At 30.8% G+C, this 17,498-nt stretch overlaps 6 protein-coding genes and 2 non-coding genes across 8 annotated transcripts; 5 read left to right on the top strand and 3 right to left on the bottom strand.

Annotated features, from left to right (window-relative positions):
* The first annotated feature begins 2 nt into the window (after positions 1 to 2).
* Positions 3 to 2,152, top strand: BX663DRAFT_498948 (FAD binding domain-containing protein). The gene is made up of 4 exons (XM_051526115.1): positions 3 to 253; positions 310 to 525; positions 591 to 1,257; positions 1,334 to 2,152. The coding sequence occupies exons 1-4, from the start codon at positions 219 to 221 to the stop codon at positions 2,057 to 2,059; spliced, it is 1,644 nt and encodes a 547-aa protein (XP_051386119.1). The 5' UTR covers positions 3 to 218; the 3' UTR covers positions 2,060 to 2,152.
* BX663DRAFT_498944 (uncharacterized protein) lies at positions 2,153 to 3,931 on the bottom strand. Its single transcript, XM_051526114.1, has 5 exons — positions 3,910 to 3,931; positions 3,572 to 3,847; positions 2,590 to 3,497; positions 2,367 to 2,517; positions 2,153 to 2,298 (listed from the first exon to the last, which is right to left on the bottom strand). Exons 2-5 carry the CDS (start codon positions 3,581 to 3,583, stop codon positions 2,182 to 2,184), a joined length of 1,188 nt encoding a protein of 395 aa, XP_051386118.1. The 5' UTR covers positions 3,584 to 3,847; positions 3,910 to 3,931; the 3' UTR covers positions 2,153 to 2,181.
* Positions 3,932 to 4,218: 287 nt separating this feature from the next.
* On the top strand, positions 4,219 to 8,365 carry BX663DRAFT_549237 (uncharacterized protein; the record flags this gene model as incomplete). Its single annotated transcript, XM_051531132.1, has 2 exons — positions 4,219 to 8,217; positions 8,306 to 8,365. 2 exons carry the CDS (start codon positions 4,219 to 4,221, stop codon positions 8,363 to 8,365), a joined length of 4,059 nt encoding a protein of 1,352 aa, XP_051386117.1.
* Positions 8,366 to 8,515: 150 nt separating this feature from the next.
* Positions 8,516 to 9,680, bottom strand: BX663DRAFT_540753 (uncharacterized protein). Its single transcript, XM_051530760.1, has 2 exons — positions 8,928 to 9,680; positions 8,516 to 8,841 (listed from the first exon to the last, which is right to left on the bottom strand). The coding sequence occupies exons 1-2, from the start codon at positions 9,646 to 9,648 to the stop codon at positions 8,597 to 8,599; spliced, it is 966 nt and encodes a 321-aa protein (XP_051386116.1). The 5' UTR covers positions 9,649 to 9,680; the 3' UTR covers positions 8,516 to 8,596.
* Positions 9,681 to 10,022: 342 nt separating this feature from the next.
* On the top strand, positions 10,023 to 11,087 carry BX663DRAFT_498940 (AAA domain-containing protein). Its single transcript, XM_051526113.1, has 2 exons — positions 10,023 to 10,468; positions 10,539 to 11,087. Exons 1-2 carry the CDS (start codon positions 10,298 to 10,300, stop codon positions 10,872 to 10,874), a joined length of 507 nt encoding a protein of 168 aa, XP_051386115.1. The 5' UTR covers positions 10,023 to 10,297; the 3' UTR covers positions 10,875 to 11,087.
* A 480-nt stretch (positions 11,088 to 11,567) lies between these two features.
* BX663DRAFT_t36 lies at positions 11,568 to 11,639 on the top strand. The gene has a single exon. It is a non-coding gene; the product is annotated as a tRNA-Thr (tRNA).
* A 605-nt stretch (positions 11,640 to 12,244) lies between these two features.
* BX663DRAFT_t30 lies at positions 12,245 to 12,326 on the bottom strand. Its single transcript has one exon. It is a non-coding gene; the product is annotated as a tRNA-Ser (tRNA).
* A 3,483-nt stretch (positions 12,327 to 15,809) lies between these two features.
* Positions 15,810 to 17,160, top strand: BX663DRAFT_498934 (ribosomal protein S2, flavodoxin-like domain-containing protein). The gene is made up of 2 exons (XM_051526112.1): positions 15,810 to 16,048; positions 16,221 to 17,160. The coding sequence occupies exons 1-2, from the start codon at positions 15,997 to 15,999 to the stop codon at positions 16,952 to 16,954; spliced, it is 786 nt and encodes a 261-aa protein (XP_051386114.1). The 5' UTR covers positions 15,810 to 15,996; the 3' UTR covers positions 16,955 to 17,160.
* Positions 17,161 to 17,498: the final 338 nt, after the last annotated feature.

The following is a 17,498-nucleotide window of genomic DNA, read 5'->3' as shown; positions in this document are numbered from 1 at the left end:
ATATTTATTAACTTGGTAAAGATTATTAATACAAATGGCTATTTTTTTTCAAACTATAACGAAACGGTCAATATCTTCAATTATATCATCAAGACCGTCTTTAGCTAATAAATTCATAGTACCGAGACAAATCCAATTAGGAGCTACTACTAGTAATAGGAATGAAATATCACAAATATTCTTAAATAGGTAAATATAAATCATGCCATTCCAATTTAATGTGTCAAAGTCACTTACTACTACCAACAACGCTCTAACTGAAAATAAATTTAAATCTTTTAATTCCTTTTTTTTTTTTTTTCTTTTTACTTTTTTTATGAAAATTTTAACACGTTTACTATTAATATTCGTAATTTATTATCTCTATAACAGGTTTTTTTCATCTTCTTCTATCAAAACTATGACTGAAAAACAAAATACTGTTGTTATTGTTGGTGGTGGTTTAGCTGGTCTTACAGCTGCTGTCGAAGCTCATAATCAAGGTAATACAAAGGTTATTTTGATTGAAAAAGAAAAAAACATTGGGTAAGTTTATGCAGCCTTCTTTCTTTTACTTTTTTTTGGTTGAATTCTAACTCATGTATTATTAGTGGTAATTCTATGAAAGCTACTTCTGGCATTAATGCTATTGAACCATTAAATAATGATAGTCGTGAAGCTTTTATTGAAGACACTCTCAAGTCTGGTGCTGGTATCTGTCGCGAAGATCTTGTTATCAAGTTAGTTGATGAAAGTCGTTCTGCTCTTGACTGGCTAATCAAGGAAAGTGAATTTGAAGCTGGTAATCCAACTTTAGATTTATCTGTTGTCTCTCGTTGTGGTGGTCACTCAGTCGGTCGTACGCATCGTTGTCCTGCTCAAAATGGCCGTCCTGTCCCTGTCGGTTGGAAGTTAGTTGATACTCTCAAGAAACGTTTTACCTCTTATCCTGATGTTGAAGTTATTACAAATGCACAAGTTTTAAACTTACTTACTGAACCTAACCAGAAGAATGTCAAATCTGTTGTAGGCGTTCAAATTTTAAAGAAGGACCCTGAAACAGAACAAGAAAGTAAGGAAGAAATTAGAGCTAACGCTGTCGTTTTGACAAGTGGTGGTTTTGCTGGTCAAACTGGAAAGTATTTACCCAATGGTAAACATACACTTTTGAGCGAATTTGCACCTCAATTAGTTAACACTGCTACTACCAACGGCCCTTGGGCTGCCGGTGAAGGTGTTCGTCTTGGATTGGCGGTCGGAGCTGGTATCAGAGATATGGTAAGGGTTTTATACATATACATATAAAAAAAAAATCTGATAAGAAATTTTGATTATTAATACATAATTTATTTAGGATCAAGTCCAAGTTCATCCTACAGGTTTTGTTGACCCTAATAATCCTACTGCGCCTACCAAGTTCTTAGCTCCTGAAGCACTTCGAGCTTATGGTGGTATCCTTTTAAATGGTAATGGTAAGCGATTTATTGACGAATTGACCTTACGTGATCGTGTTACGGCTGCTGTATATCGTCAAACTGGAACCAACCATAATCATCCTGATAGTTTAATGAGTAAAGTTTTACCTAAGGATTATGCTGCTGCTTATATGGTCTTGACAGATGATGCTGTCGAAGGATTCGGTAAGAGTACCTTAGGTTTCTATGCCTCAAAGGGTTTCTTCACTCAAGCTGAAGGTATTGAGAATTTGGCTAAAGTGTTGGATGTTGATGTTAAGGAATTAGAACAAGAATTTAAAGAATATGATCAACATGTTGGTTCTGATAAGCCTGATAAGACTCAAAAGACATTCTTCCCTGGTCCTATTTCAGGTCCTACTACATACTGGGTTGCCTTGACCACACCTGTTGTTCACTATACTATGGGTGGTCTTAACATGAATACGGATGCTGCTATTTTAGCTGAAGATAATGTTTCTGTCATTCCTGGTTTGTATGGTGCCGGTGAAGTCACTGGTGGTGTTCACGGTCATAATCGTTTAGCTGGTAACTCTCTTTTGGAATGTGTTGTATTCGGTAGAACCGCTGGTCGTAATGCTGCTCTTTATGCTCAACAACAATAAATAGTATACATGTTATTCATTATAAAAAAAAAAAAATTTTTAGCTTTGTATTTTAGCAAATATATCATATAAATAAATAAAATAAACAAAACAATAATCATTTATAAACTAATTAAATTATGTTATTTATTTACACGGTTTGAATGAAGCTGTTCAAATTTTACTGGATCAGTGAAGAATACAGAAAAAAGCTTCTTTTCTTGTTCCCATACATGATTCTCTTCCTCATTATTTATATCCTAAATAATGCATTAGCTTATAAGTGCCTTTTTTTTCTTTTTTTTTTTTTTTTTTAATTATCACTCACATTTTCTAAATTTGATAATTCAGCAGTTAATTCTTGAGTTTTATATTCAAGCTGTTCTTGCAAAGTGGTATATGATCTTGGAGTCATAATGAAATGATTGTCTGAAGAATGAGAATATAATGAACTAAATAATCTTTCCTGTAGTTTATGTCTAAAGAGGGAAAAAAAAAAGATACACACAATTAATATGAAAGAACTCACATTAAAGATTTAAATAACTTACAGCTCTTTAGCAGCATCCATACAAGATTCAAAATCTTCGTTCCATCTTTGTTTAAGTTCTGTTTCATAGCTTTTAAGCTTTACAATCTTTTCAATCAAAGAAAGCTCCTTTGCATCATTTTCTAAATCATGTTGTCTAAAGAAATCATCAAGAAATAGACCTATCATTTCTAAATACATTTTATCTTTGTCCTCCATAGTAAGTGTCTTTATATCCTCTTTTTCTTCATTTATTCGTGCTATATCAAGCTCTAATTTATTAACTAAGAACTCCATTGTTTTATGTCTGTCGATATCACCTTGTTGATTCAAATCATATATATAAGACACAAGTTGCTGACAAGCCCTTTGTTTTACTGAAGTTTTATAGACCTTATCCATATCATCTAACAACTTTTCCAAAATATTTAATTCTTTTCTATAGTGGTCCTCCTGTAAAGGCCATATAATTTTCAATTCTGCCAATGCATCTAGACTTGGGCGAATGGTATCCTTTTCTAATTTCTCTAACTGTAAAGTAGCTGCTTTCATATCTGAGGTGTAATTTTCTGTCTCTGATTTAAGAATAGGCAATATTTGTGGTAACCCGTTTAATTTAGCTCTATCACGATTTAGAAATTGTATACGTGCCTCAAATCCCTTAATTTGAGCAATTAAATCCATAATATCAAATTCATTTCTTTTGAAGTCGTATGCTAACGTCTTTCTACCATCTCTGTCCTCAATGGGATCACTTTTCAATATTTCTTGCCATTGAGTAACGACTCGATTGAGTTCCATTGACAATAAGCGATCACTTTCAATATACTTTGTATCATCGCTTACTGCAAGTGTATACCTATTGTTCTGTGGTTCAATAAAAGATGACCTGTCTATAGAAGAAACTGTCTCTTCTATTGCTTTTATATACTAATATAAACTTAATCGTTTATAATAAAAATAAATGTATATATATGCATATACACTTTTTTTTGTTTATGTACCTCTTGTTGCATACATGTTAGTTTTTCTTTAAGAGAAACCTCTTCTTTTTTGACTTTTTCTAGATCAAGTTGTAATTCTGCTAACTGTTCTACCAATTGCTGATGTGTTTCACTATATAATTCAAGATTAATAAATACAGAATGTAGTCAACATTTAAACAAAATTTGTACATCAAGACTTGATGTTGATTTGATAATATATCAATGTGAATAGGATATTGATTAGGCTGTATTGGACGTTTATTCTGAATGGCATTTGAATGATAGTCGGCACTACTAAAAAAAAATACGTGGTTCATAATTTTAGGTCTTTTGTAAAATTACTAAATGATAAATACCTCGTAAGAACTTCTTTTTCCCACTCATCCTCTTCTTCTTCTTCTTCTACAGGATAGTTAAGATCTAAATAATCCGATCTTCTTTTTGAATACATTATTATGAAAAAAAAAAGGAATATCAACAGAAAAAAAATTGAAGAGAATACTTCTAAAATAGGAAATTTTTGTTGGCAGAATTTCACCTGAAAATTTTTTGACAATTCGTTTTTTTTTTTTTTTTAATACATATTACAGTGTACTTTTTTTTTTTTTTTCTTTGCTTCATAAAAAAAATAAAATAAAAAAAAAAATAAAAAAAAAGGGGGAATAATGGAAACACCAATTGGGGTTTTGAGAATAGAGCAAAACCAAGTTTCAAAAGAATTATCTCGATTCAGAGCTTGCGATCCCGAAACGCGCAGTCTTTATTGCCGTGAATGGGCCCAATACATTTACAAAAAACATTTTGTCTGGAGTGCAAAGACACAAGAAGAAATCCCAGATAGTCATTCAGCACCTGTCAGTATATCAACTGGTAAATACCAAATCAACTTTATTAATAATAATGCCAATGATGATGAGGAAGAGGACGAAGACGAACAAGTCAATATTTTTAAAAAGGAACGCTCAGTTATTATGGCTAAAAAGTTTGAAGATCTATTGAAATCTTGGTCAACAGTACCTGCTAAACCAGAAGAAGAAAGTTTAATTAATCAACTTATACAAGCCTGTCAATTATGGATTACTTTACCTAGTGGCTATTCTGGATTGCCTACTTTATTTGAACCTATTGAATTTAACCCTTATCCTGATGCCATTCCCTTGACAGATGATCCTAAAGATCCCTCTCAATTACTTGATGCACTCATCATTGAACGTCAGGCACTTTGCTTACCCTCTGATTGTTTCCATTTGTTAAAGAATTTGACAGGTGATATTTTGTTGTCACATACTACACCCACTTGTAATCATGTTAAACCTACTTCTAGATCACCTAGCGATCTTGATGTAGATCGTAACATTTTTAATGAAAATGAAACAGTTGCTGTCAAAAAAGCGCTTGCTGATCTTACAGTCGCTTTAGATAAAGTTTGGCAGCCACTCAATAATTTCCTTGACAAGCTTACTAAACTTGAAAAGAGACGTTCAAAATTATTAGGACAAGACTGTCAAGCCACGATCAATTCATTTGTTGATACTCAAAAATATGTTTCTCTACTTGATCTATGGGCTTTAGAGGAACCAAAATATAAAAATAAAAAATCAACACCAGACGTTATTGCCAGTGTGGATGAATTCTTTGAGCAGCGTTTGGGTCAGTTAAAATTAGTCATCAACAGCTTTATGGATGACTTTGTCCCTGCTCATATGAAAGAAATTCAGATTTTAACGGCCGATTTATGGCAAATGATCGTGCCTACAATCTATGAAATGGGTGAACGTATGGCAACTCACGAAGATCAAAAAGGAAATAAGAATGCAAATGCAAATGCAACTAAAGTGAGTGAATCCCTTAAGGCTTTGAATGTTGATTCATTAAAAAGAATGGAATCTACCAAGGAAGTAGAGACCGCTCAGACACGTATCTTGGAAAGTTTAAAATCCAGAAAAAATAGATACATTATTGATATAGATAATCTTTTGAAGAATTACCAGGAGAGTCGCTCTACTCTTCACGGTCGTGTTGAGAGACTTAACAATAAAGATTTTAAAAAGAAAATAAAGAAGGTGGAAGGTCAATATGAAAAACTTCGTCAGTATTTCTTAAGAGAAGTAACTGCGACCATCTTCCCCGAGACGCTCTTTTGTAAGTTTGCTTTAGTTTGTCTAGAGCCCTTAATGCAAGAAGCTGAAGTCATGGAAGCTGTTACAATTGAGCGAGAGGTCAAGCGATTTGTAGAAGCACATAAAGACTTGTTACAGCAGCGTTGTACGCTTTTACATGATTTTGAAGAAGGTGTGCAAACGGGTCGTCGTGAATTGGCTGGTGTACTTGGTAAATTATTCCTTAAAGAGGGTATGAGAATTCAAGGGGACAGTGCAGCTTTAAAGAAACAAAATTCTTTACTAAAGTCTATGGGACTCTCTGTTGATGAACCTACTACTGCTAGTAGTAAAAAGAAGTCGAAGAATAAGAAAAAGTCATCAAGTGGTGTAAATAGTGGTGCAAGCAGTAGTAATTCAACCCCAACTATGGCTTCCAAGGATCTGCCTATTGCTTCACCTGATAAAAAAAATATCGAGAAAAAGAAGAAAGCAGACACAACTTCTCCACCTGCTAAATCTGTTGCTGTTACAAAAGAACAAAACGTTCCTCCTCCTAAGAACGTATCTCCTAAACCCGTTCATGTAAAGCCTATTGATGAAACCGCTGCCACAAAGAAATTTCCCAAGACGGATGTCTCTGTACTCGTTAATATGACACAAAGCAACAATATTAAAAAGGATTCTGGTAAAGATGCCCCTACTGCTGAATCTAATGTAGCTACTAATAAGATAAAGGAAGTATCTTCAACTAAAACAGAGACACTGCTAAAACAATCTGAACCTTCTAATCAGAATGACGATATACAAGATTGGGAAACAATTCGAACTTCTGTGATGGCTAATGAATCCAAAAAAAATGAGGTCAATAAGGATGAAATTCAAGATTGGGAAACATTAAAGGCCAACGTGCAAAAAAAGGAAGAAAAGGAACCTACTAAAGTCAATAAAAAGGATATAGACAATTGGAATAAGACTACTCATGCTGGATGGTCTACGGTTGCTGCTAAAAAGCCAGCTATTGCTTCTGCTTCTGCTTCTACTAACGACAATTGGTCTACTACTGCTACAGTAAATACGTCTGAGAACTCTTCTGCTAAGGGAGATGATTTAGGTGGATGGGGAAGCCCTATAGTAGTAGTAGATGCATCTAAATCTGCAGCTTGGCCTAATACTTCTACTGATGGCAAGAAGACGTCTGTAGGAAATAATGAAAAGGAGAATGACGGATGGAATACGGCTAAAAAGGAAAAAAAGAAGCACAGTAAAACGGCTACTTCTGCTTGGAATGCACCTACATCTAACTTGCCTGTTTCAGATGATGATGGAGGATTGTCTCTTGGTGGATGGGGCTCATCATCAACTACTGATAACTGGAATAAGCCATCCAATGTTGGTACAGATAGTTGGAATAAATCTTCTACTTCTTCTCCTACCACTGACACATGGAACAAGTCAACCAGTTCGTCTCCTATCAATGATGGTTGGAATGTGACAAAGACCCTTAAGAAAAAGCAGTCTATTAATAATGACGATGGTCGGGGTGAAGTAGCATCTACAACTCCTACTTCTGATAACTGGGGTAAACCCGCCACTACTTCGTCCTCTTCTTCTAATGATGATGGTTGGGGCGTGATATCTAATCCTGCTGAACACACCTCTACTGTGGGATGGGATAGTTCCAACTTACCTTGGAATGATGAACCTGCTACTACCGATGCACAAATGATGAAAGTATCTACTAAAGAACATATCAAGAAGTCTAATGACACTATTTCTTCTATACCTCCAGGAATCTCCAATCCTACTCCTATGCCTACTCCTCCTCCTGGTATTACAAATACTACAATTACTTCTACTAGTCGAGCAATGCCACCCGGACTGAATGCTATCAATGATGAGGCTAATAAGAAAGTTGAAGAATTACCTACTACTAGCTCTAACCCATCTACTAATAATACCACTGCTATCATCCCTACTCCTGGGTTAGCTACATCTAGTGTTCCTAATAATACAACAGTTCTTCCTACAGGTTTAGGAATGCCTCTCTTATCTTCTGCTGCAGTCCAACTCCAAGAGCCTTTGCCTGCCAATATTAATGAAATGAGTGCTGATATGTTACTTTTAATTGTTAAAAATTTGCATCGAGAAAATGGTACATTAATACAATCTGTCTACAGTATGCAACAAGAAATGAGTATGATGACAAATCGATATGCTGAAATTATGGCTTTAGCTCGGGAGCGTGAAGCACAGACATTAGCCCTATTTGAAAGTCGTAAGCAAACAGAGATGGAAGAAGCACGTAGATATGTATTATCTTTAGAGGCACGTGTGAAGCAATTAGAAGAACAGCTTAGCAAACCTCATTCAACAAATATGACAACTGCAGGATTTGGAAATCAGGATTTATTTGCAGGATATAGGGAAGAAATGTCAACTAGCTCACATCACCATAATAATCATAATAGAAACAATCATCATAATCGAAAATTATGGCAAAAGAATACGATTATTCGTTGTGGTAACTGTGGTGAAATGGGGCATGCTAGTGCAGAATGCAAGGTAAAGAAGGAAATAGAATTAAAAAAAAAAAAAAAAAAAAAAAAAAAAAAAAAAAAAAAAAGTCTAAAATTAACTTTATAAAAAATAGAGCTATTGTCGTTATTGTGGTAGTTTAGAACATTTATCTGAAGCTTGCCCTATGAATTAAAAATAGTTATTATATTTTTTATTTTTTAACAAACTAAAACTAAATATGTACATGGGTTATATAATATAGTACTTATCAATTAGACTTTTAATAATCTGCCTTGATTGCCGATAAAATCATCTCACCTTAATTTTTTTTTTTTTTTGTTTTATTAAACATATAATTATATATAAATATATATATATAAAAAAAGGGACAACAGTAGGGTAATATAAATGAAGAGGGGGAATATTAAGAGACAAGAATAGAAGAATCTTGACGATAAGTGTCAGTATTTACAGTAGAAGGACTAAGGATATTACTAAGATTTTTATTTTCACTAATATTGTTGCTTAATTGCATATTTTGACGTTTTAATGAATCGATTTGTAACTTTAATTGTTTGTTTTCTTCTTCTACAATATTTAATTTGTGCAATAATTGTTCATTTGCTTTTTTATGGTCTTTTACTTGTCCTTCAAGTGCTGTGATATATTCTATAAAGAATAATAAATTAGTATATATTTGTAAATCTTTTTTTTTTTTTTTTTTTTTTTTTTGTATTTCTCCTTTTTTTTTTTACCTTTTCTTCTAACTCTAAAATTGCGCGCAGATATTTTATTTCTGAGCTGTCTTCTTTCTTTTGAAGTTAATTTCTTTATATCAATACCATCTAATTCAGCATAGGCTTCTAGAGACATAACAGCACCTTCTTCATTATGAAAACTTGATAGAGAGCCACGTTTTGATTTATTATTAGCAAGTAATATGCTGTTATTCATAGTCGTATCTCCTGTTGTCTCTTCAGATTTAATTAAAGATTCAGGTGAAACAGTGTCAGGAATGTTTGATGCTATTGTACTATTATTCAAGGTAGGAAACAATATAGTAGATGCTGATTGTGAAGAAGGAGATAACGGAAGCTGTTCCGGCTCAGATAGAGGTTTAGAAGTTGGTAATTTTACTGATAATTGTTCTCGAAGAGCTAAATGCTTTTTAGCTAATTCTATTAACTGTTTAATTTGTTCAGTTGAAGGCATAATCAACATATCTTTAGTCATAGTAGTAGTAGTAGTAGCAGCAGTAGTAGTAGTAGTAATAGGATTTATTATTGACGTGTCTGGTATAACAACAGCATCTTGATTAAATATACTCATATCAGTAGCTGTTGTTGACTGACTACTACTTATTAAATCCATGTTCACGTCTTGTTCTTCTTTTAAAAGTGGTGGAGAAGGTAAACAAGTACTGTCAATTGTATGAGAATTTAGCCAATCCATATCTACAATATCTCCAAAATCCATATTAAAATAAAATAAATAAATGAAGAAAAAAATAAAAGAAAAGAAGAAAAAAAAAAGGGATAAAAAAAAGAATGATTTATAATGATTAAACCCCTCTTTCTTTCTTTTCTTTCTCTCTTATCACTTTACTGTTTTTTTCTCTTTTATTAGGAGTTTTAAATAAAAATCATCGTATTATCAATAAAATAACATACTTATTCTTATATCTGCATAATACTATTTCCTTTATAAAATGATAACATCTCATTGATCTTCTTCCCCACACCTATCCACCTTTTAGAGTCTATTTTATTCTATTTTTTTATAAGCCACATACATGAATTATACTCTATCCACTGCCATACAAAATTATCAATGCAAAAAAATGAAATAAAATAAAAATAAAAATAAATAAAAAATACGTCATACTTTTATCCGATTTTGGGGGATAGATTTCTTTTTTGCCCTTTTTTTTTTCTTAGCGTTTCTAGTATGTCAAATCGAATGCTTGTTTTGGTTGGCTTACCAGGTTCTGGTAAAAGCACTATATCAAACAAGCTAATTCAATGTAAACCGGTAAATATAATACGCTTCAAAAAATTAGTTTTTTTTTTATTTTTTTTATTTCTGAATTTATTTTAAGGAATGGCAACGTGTGAATCAAGATGATATGAAATCAAGAAAAGCATGCGAGATGTATACAAAAAAGTTTTTAAATCAAAAGCAAAACGTTATTATTGATCGATGTAATTTTGATCGAGAACAAAGAAAAACTTGGATTGAGATTGCACAACATTATAAAGTGCCTATCGATTGCATTGTGTTGACGGCTGATCAAACGGTAAACAAGAAAAAATAAATAAATAATATAGTTCATATTAATGATCACATTTTTTAAAAAAAAAAAATAGGAATGTGGTAACCGTATACTTGTACGTGAAAATCATCCAACAGGTGTTAGCGGTAATGAGGGTATTCACGTATTAAGGCGATTTGTAAAAAATTATCATCCTCCTACATTAGATGGAGGGGAAGGCTTTTCTCGTATTCTTTATCTAAATCCTAGCCCAGATCCAGTTTGTACAACTGAACGAATTAACGAAATATTTACATTACTAGAAGCATGTCCGCTTCTTATACCTGAATATGTACCTACTCATTACGAGAAGCCTAAAATTACAATAGACAGTGACGGATGGGCAACAATACCAAAAAGAAATAACAACAGCAGCGATAATAAGCAATAATAATAAACCAATAGTACTAAACCAAATTTCTATACATAATAGGATTAAATGGGCTCTATTTACATTTGTTTATTTATTGCCTTAATTGAAATGCATAAGATAATTATTGAGAAAGATAAAAAAAAAACTTACGATAAGCGATCCGAACCATACATATTAAGAATGATACTTTAACTTAAAAAAAAAGTATAACTGCCTTTGTGCTTAAAAAAGAAGCAAGTTTGAGATTAGACTCTTAGTTACTTTCTCAAAAATTAAAATTTTTGAATTCTGAAGACTTATACATTTATTATTGTAGTAGATTGTAATAAAGCTCTACTACAAGTTTTCTCCTTCGTGTGTAAAATAAGAAATAATATAATTAAATATATTTTTTTTTATTGAACAAAAATGTTTTAAACCCCATTTAAGCACATAAGAACAAAAAAACTAAAAAAAAAAAAAACTTTTAATAGTTAAAATAAAAACGTTTCTCAGTTTTACTATGTTTCATATAATTATTTGCTAACATATATGCAAGGTACAAGAAAAGTAAGACGTACCTCTTTCCCTTCATGCGTAAATACTATAAAACCTCCCATATAATATGTCTCATATATACCGAGATAATCCGATAAGTCCGGTTCGGATGTTTTGAGATCACGTGACTCGATCTTAAATATAATTAGTATAATTTTCAAACTTTTATAAAATGCCTCTGTAGCTCAGTGGTAGAGCGTTTGTCTTGTAAACAAAAGGTCTGTTGTTCGATCCAGCACCGAGGCATTTTCATTTTTTTAACTTTCTGCTTCTGCTGTTCCCTTTTTGTCGTGCATCAACTAAAAAACTTCAGCGGAAATACTGTGTCATGCTTTTTACAGCGAGACAACCGTCTTTTTTTGATGTTTTAAATATTTGAATAACACGAGAGTATAAATAGCGTAGAATATTCGAAAGGAAGATACTTTATTTATTACTTTCATCTTTAATTTTCATCCATTTTCGTTTGTAGTACGACAGTGAATGCTAATAATTATATTAACTATGCTTTTGTTCTTCATCAATTCCTAAAAATGGTGGAGAGGAAGTAGTGGTAGATCGCTCTTTTTATTTTACATTATACTTGTATTTATAATATTATATTTACTTACAAAAAACAAGCGTAAATAAATGTTATTATTGCTGTGCTATTAAGTAATTATACTAAATATTGCGATTATACCACTTATAAATAATTTAAATAGTTTATTTCGATAAAATAACAAAGACACCTTTTTTTTCCTCTCGTTCACAAATTAATAGTTTAGTTGTATGATTATTTTAAATACTTCAGAACCAGCATACGACAAAAACAAAAGACGTAATTAAGCAGTAAAAAAGTTAAAAAATATCGTCGCCTGCAGGATTTGAACCTGCGCAGGCAGAGCCTATATGATTTCTAGTCATACTCCTTAACCACTCGGACAAAGCGACTTTTTTGATTTCCAATTTTTATGGGTGTTATATATTATATTTTGTAAAAATTTTCCGCACAGTCACGTGATGTTTCGGCCTTTCCGGTAACTTTTTTTTTCACCATAATTTTAATCTCTTCATTCAAAATAAAAAGTTAGAGGCAGAATAATTATAACCTATCAAATAGTAAAAAAGTTTAATATCATTGAATAGCAGCTATAGCATATATAAGTTTAAGTAAGACTATTTAAAGTTCACTGGTTATTTGTAGGCTACGAAATATTTTTTATTAAGGTCTTAGAAGGCACTTTTACTACTATAGTGATACTAATCATTACTATTATAAAATGAGTTTTCTAATTTTTTTGCGGTTTATAGAAATAAGTTTTGTCTTTTAGTATTGGAGGAATCAAAATTAGATGATTATTTTTGCCATATTGGTACTTCTGAGGAAACATACTTTACAATGTGATAGATAGTTGTAATAAATAAATTAAAAGCAAGAACATAAGAATGTGCCAAGGTATATATATTATGTTCATAAGTGACTATAATTTATTATATTTACTCAAGACCTAACCTGTAACTGCAATTATAAGTTTAGCAAATGAAAGCATACGTATATATAACTATTGCGCTAATTGGAATTTATATTATTATAATTAAAGTTGCCTGGATAACTAAATGAAAATAAATCATCATTTAAATAAAACTAGCATATGGTACTTTGTAATATAACACTCATTCAATATACAGTTTTAATAATAGTATCATAATATGACGTCTAACATTTGAGATGGAGTCTTTTTTTTAAAAATAAATATATACACATATAGATCAAATACTTTGTGCCTTATTAAAGATTGGAGTAACTCACCTGAATAACAAATAATATTAAGGAGCATATTTGATTCATCTAGACGTGAAATATGTTTTACACTTTAACTATACAATGAATATTACCCAGTCATAACCATTGAATAAAAATGATAATTTTGTATACTTGATTGAATAAACATCTCATTTTATTTTACATGTAAGCTTGATACGATCTTTATTTGGCATGCACTCATATTAGAGAAGAGAGTTTATTACAGAGACATATGGTTTACATTTTATATTTAATATTTTCTAAAACTAGTTCATAATATATTATGCAGAAAAATAAAATGTATACAAAGCTTATTCAATAAAAAAATAGCTTAGAATGTATCTTTTGTGTTAATAATCTTGTTTATTATTATTTGTTATTAATATCACTATTAATAAGTTTGAATAATATAATATTTAAAGCTTAATACAAGCAAACGATACTACACAACTAAAGCATATCTAATTAAAATAGCTATGTATAACATTTAATCAATAATATTATCGTGAACATCAGATTACTAGCAACTATTACTTGTTGTACTATCAGATTAATTTTAGAACGTTGTAGTAGATTCTAGCCAAAGAAGAAGAATAAACTAATTGTGTCAAGACATAGTGCGTTAAGAAACAAACTATATCAAATAGTATTATACGCTGGTGTTTAATTTAGCTGAATCAAGGCTATACCTTAGATGTCAAATACAGATTGGTTACTATCATTTCTTTTGTGTTAAACATTCTTAATACATGACTAAAACATGAATAAAAAATGCTGGTTAAAAAAACTATAAAAGGAGTTGATTATTTTTGAAAAAGGACTTCGGTTATCAGATTTTAATCTTTTTAGAAAATAAAAACAATATGATAAATTCTTACAGAGTTTTCTCTTTCTTCTTTCACTGATCTAACAATAGATTATTACTTTTCTAATCCTAGATCCATGTTTTAAAATAAACAAACAATATTTTATATAAATAGTCTTTAACTTTAAATCATGAATAAAGAACATCTCGAAACTATTATTTGGTCTCGTTAACTTTTACTGCCTTTTTTTATAATTTTTGTCTATATATTGCTATTTATTGATATTTTATAAGAAATATCACAAATAGTCATTATCTGAGTATTCAACATTAGTAACAATATATGTATTGTTATATTATGTAATAAATATATTCTGCTATCTATTAGGAATATTATTCAATTACAGGTTTGTTTATAGACGTCCATATTATATAGAAATCAATAGTAATAATAATAATAGTAGCATATAAAGAATTAGCGCTGTTATAGCTAAAGTAAATTATATCAACATATCACTTACCACAGAAGTAATAATTTATTATAGTAACATCTCTAATTATAAAAATACAAAATAGTTCTGAGAGGTAACAATTCTATATGATCGTCCACTTTACTATAGCTTGCTTACCAACATCATATTTCTATTAATATCATTTGCCTTGCAAAAAACATACAATTATCTTTCTTTATTGTCCATAATACTCCCTTGGTATTTTCTTCCCCACGTAAGTATATACGAAGTTTTCAGTGGTTTATCTCTTGTTTTCTATTTCCTTTATCTTTTTGCCACCCAAAGCATGTACCTTAACGTATTATACTCTATCATAATTTATTGAAATCTTTGATTATTCAGAATAAAATACTATATCAATTCTTTTTAATCTGGTTAGTCATCAGTCCATCATTAAAATGATTTCGTACTTTGTGTTTAATAATCACCCTTCAAACTTAGTTTTTACTATAGCTGTTAGAATCTCATGAAAATATATTATCGCAAAAAATGTTGCCTTAGCTACAAATATCTAAGAGTTGCTTTGTACTAATACTATCTTACAAAGCCTTTTCTATAAAAAAAAAATACGTACTAATAACTAACAGTCTTAATAGCCGTGCATCAAAACAATTTTATTATCATTAATTGATTCATGATAGTTTCCAATATTTTTTATTAGCTATTCATTATATTCGGCTTTATTTTTGATTACTTATGTATTGCCCTAAATGTAGTGATCATAATTTCCATTAGCATATAGAATGATAGTTAGTAGAAAATCACCTCTATACTTTTAATATTTAAATCTTAATTTTATTCAGTCATATTCTATCTCTATCTAGCGTTTGTATATATTCCATTATATACAAGTAATATTTACTGTTGAGACACTCTATTTTCCCCTTTAAAACGTTATCTCTATAAAAGAACCCAAGACTAATCAGGATACCTTACAAAGTTCTTTATAAAATAGACTGTTTATTTTATGAAAGAATTCTTTTCTCTATTCCATCTAAGTTCTTCCTTGGACGCTTAATGTCAGTATTTTTCTATACTTTTTTTTTTTATTTCAAAATTCTTTCTCTATTTTTTTCCTTTATGCTTAAAAATACTTTTCTCATCTATGCACTTTTTTTTTTTTTTGGCAGAAGTATTAATGGTCATAAAATACATTTAAGATAGTACGTGTCCATAATAAAAATTCCATTTAATCATAATATATTTGTGAGCTACACAATTTTATATTTATCTGAGTAAAATAAGTAAATCCATTCTCAGCACGAAAGGTGGGGACCCCCTAGGCAATAATGATTTTTCCCTCTATTGCACTTGTTCATATCTTTTTATTTTAGCCTTTATTATTATAAACAATGACTTCTCGTGCATTACATAAGGTTACTTTTACAAGAAGTTTTCATGTTTATCAAAGTAGTATAATAAACTAATAAAACCTTTTACACAATTGTAACTTATTTGCTTGACTTAGACCTTTTCAGACCACTTTCAACTGTTAATGCGATGAGACATTTTACAACTTCGACTAATGATCAAGTTTCTCTTGAATCACTTGGTAAATTTCAAAGATCAACTGACATCAGTAGGCTAATATAAAAGCATGTGTGTGTGTGTGTGTGTGTGTGTGTGTGTTCGAGATATAAAAGAAAAGAGATATAATTGCATCAATGTTTTTTTTTTAAATAATTAATCAAGATCTAATTAAATTCTTTTTCTTCATCTGTTAGTTCCTTCTGCCGATACACCACTTAAGAAACCAATTCGCCAAACAATTGCAGCAACAATTGAACCCATTACACCTTATAACTTATCCATTTCGAGGCTTTTAGCAGCTGGCCTTCATCTCGGCCATTCTACTAGCTTATGGGAACCTGCAACTCTTCCCTTCATTTTTGGTACTCGTGAAGGTATTAGTATTATCAACTTGGAACATACATTGGTTTATTTAAGAAGAGCATGTAATGTTGCACGTGAAGTTGCTCTTCGTGGAGGTACTATTTTATTTATTGGCACTCGTCCTGGTTTCCAAAATTTGACTATTGAAGCTGCTCGTAATTGTGATGGCTTTCATGTTTCTTCTAAGTGGATTTCAGGCACATTGACGAATAGATATCAAGTATTGGGTCGTCATGCACCAGTTGATCCAGAAGATCCTGGACGTCCACCCAAAACTTACAAACCTGATTTAATTATCTTATTAAACCCTATTGAACATAAAATTGCTATTGCTGAAGCTCAACTAAACAACATTCCTATTATTGCAATTACTGATACAGATTATGATCCTCGCCGTGTGACATATCCTATCCCTGCCAATGATGATTCAATTAGAGGTGTAGAATTAATTGCTAAAGTATTGTCAACAGCTGCAAGGGAAGGTTTACACAGAAGGAAGCAAATGATTGATCAAAGAGAAAAAGAAAAGAAGTTACTTAGAAAGCAACACTCTAACAAATATTAATTGTAGAAATAATTGTATAGAAAAAAAAAATAACTGTCCATTCAGAAAAAAAAAATTAAAAAAAAGCAAGCAAATATTATTTAAGGCAAAACTTATGACATAAAGACAAATTACTAATATTGAAAACATTATCGCAATTACATGTTTTTAAACAATAATTGTCTTGTTACCAATAAAAAAGTAATAATTAATAGCCGAGTTTTTGCTCTTGTATTTAAGAAGAAGTAATACTCTATTCTTCAATTCTAAGTTGGTTTGATTGAGACTAAAAGAAAAAGGCCTTTTTTTTTTCTTTTAAAAGTCATTATTTGATTAAGCAAAGTGTTCAAAGGGAATTTCGACCCTAATAGTCTCTTATATTTAATTATAGGTTCTGAGGCTCTAATGATGATTCCCATTTTGTCTAAACTTTCAAATAAAAAGTACTCTAGTATTCAAATACGAAAAAGCCAAATTCTTCTATTGGTATCTAGAGTATTAAGATATAGTAATACGACACAAAGTAAATGATAGAAGCTGATGAAATATAATAAAAATATCTTTT

The sequence above is a fragment of the Cokeromyces recurvatus genome (genome assembly GCF_025118155.1).
Source record: "Cokeromyces recurvatus strain NRRL 2243 chromosome Unknown BX663scaffold_4, whole genome shotgun sequence".
Lineage (NCBI taxonomy): Eukaryota > Fungi > Mucoromycota > Mucoromycetes > Mucorales > Mucoraceae > Cokeromyces > Cokeromyces recurvatus.
The sequence above is the reverse complement of the archived record's forward strand: the minus strand, read 5'-3'. Positions and strand labels throughout refer to the sequence as shown.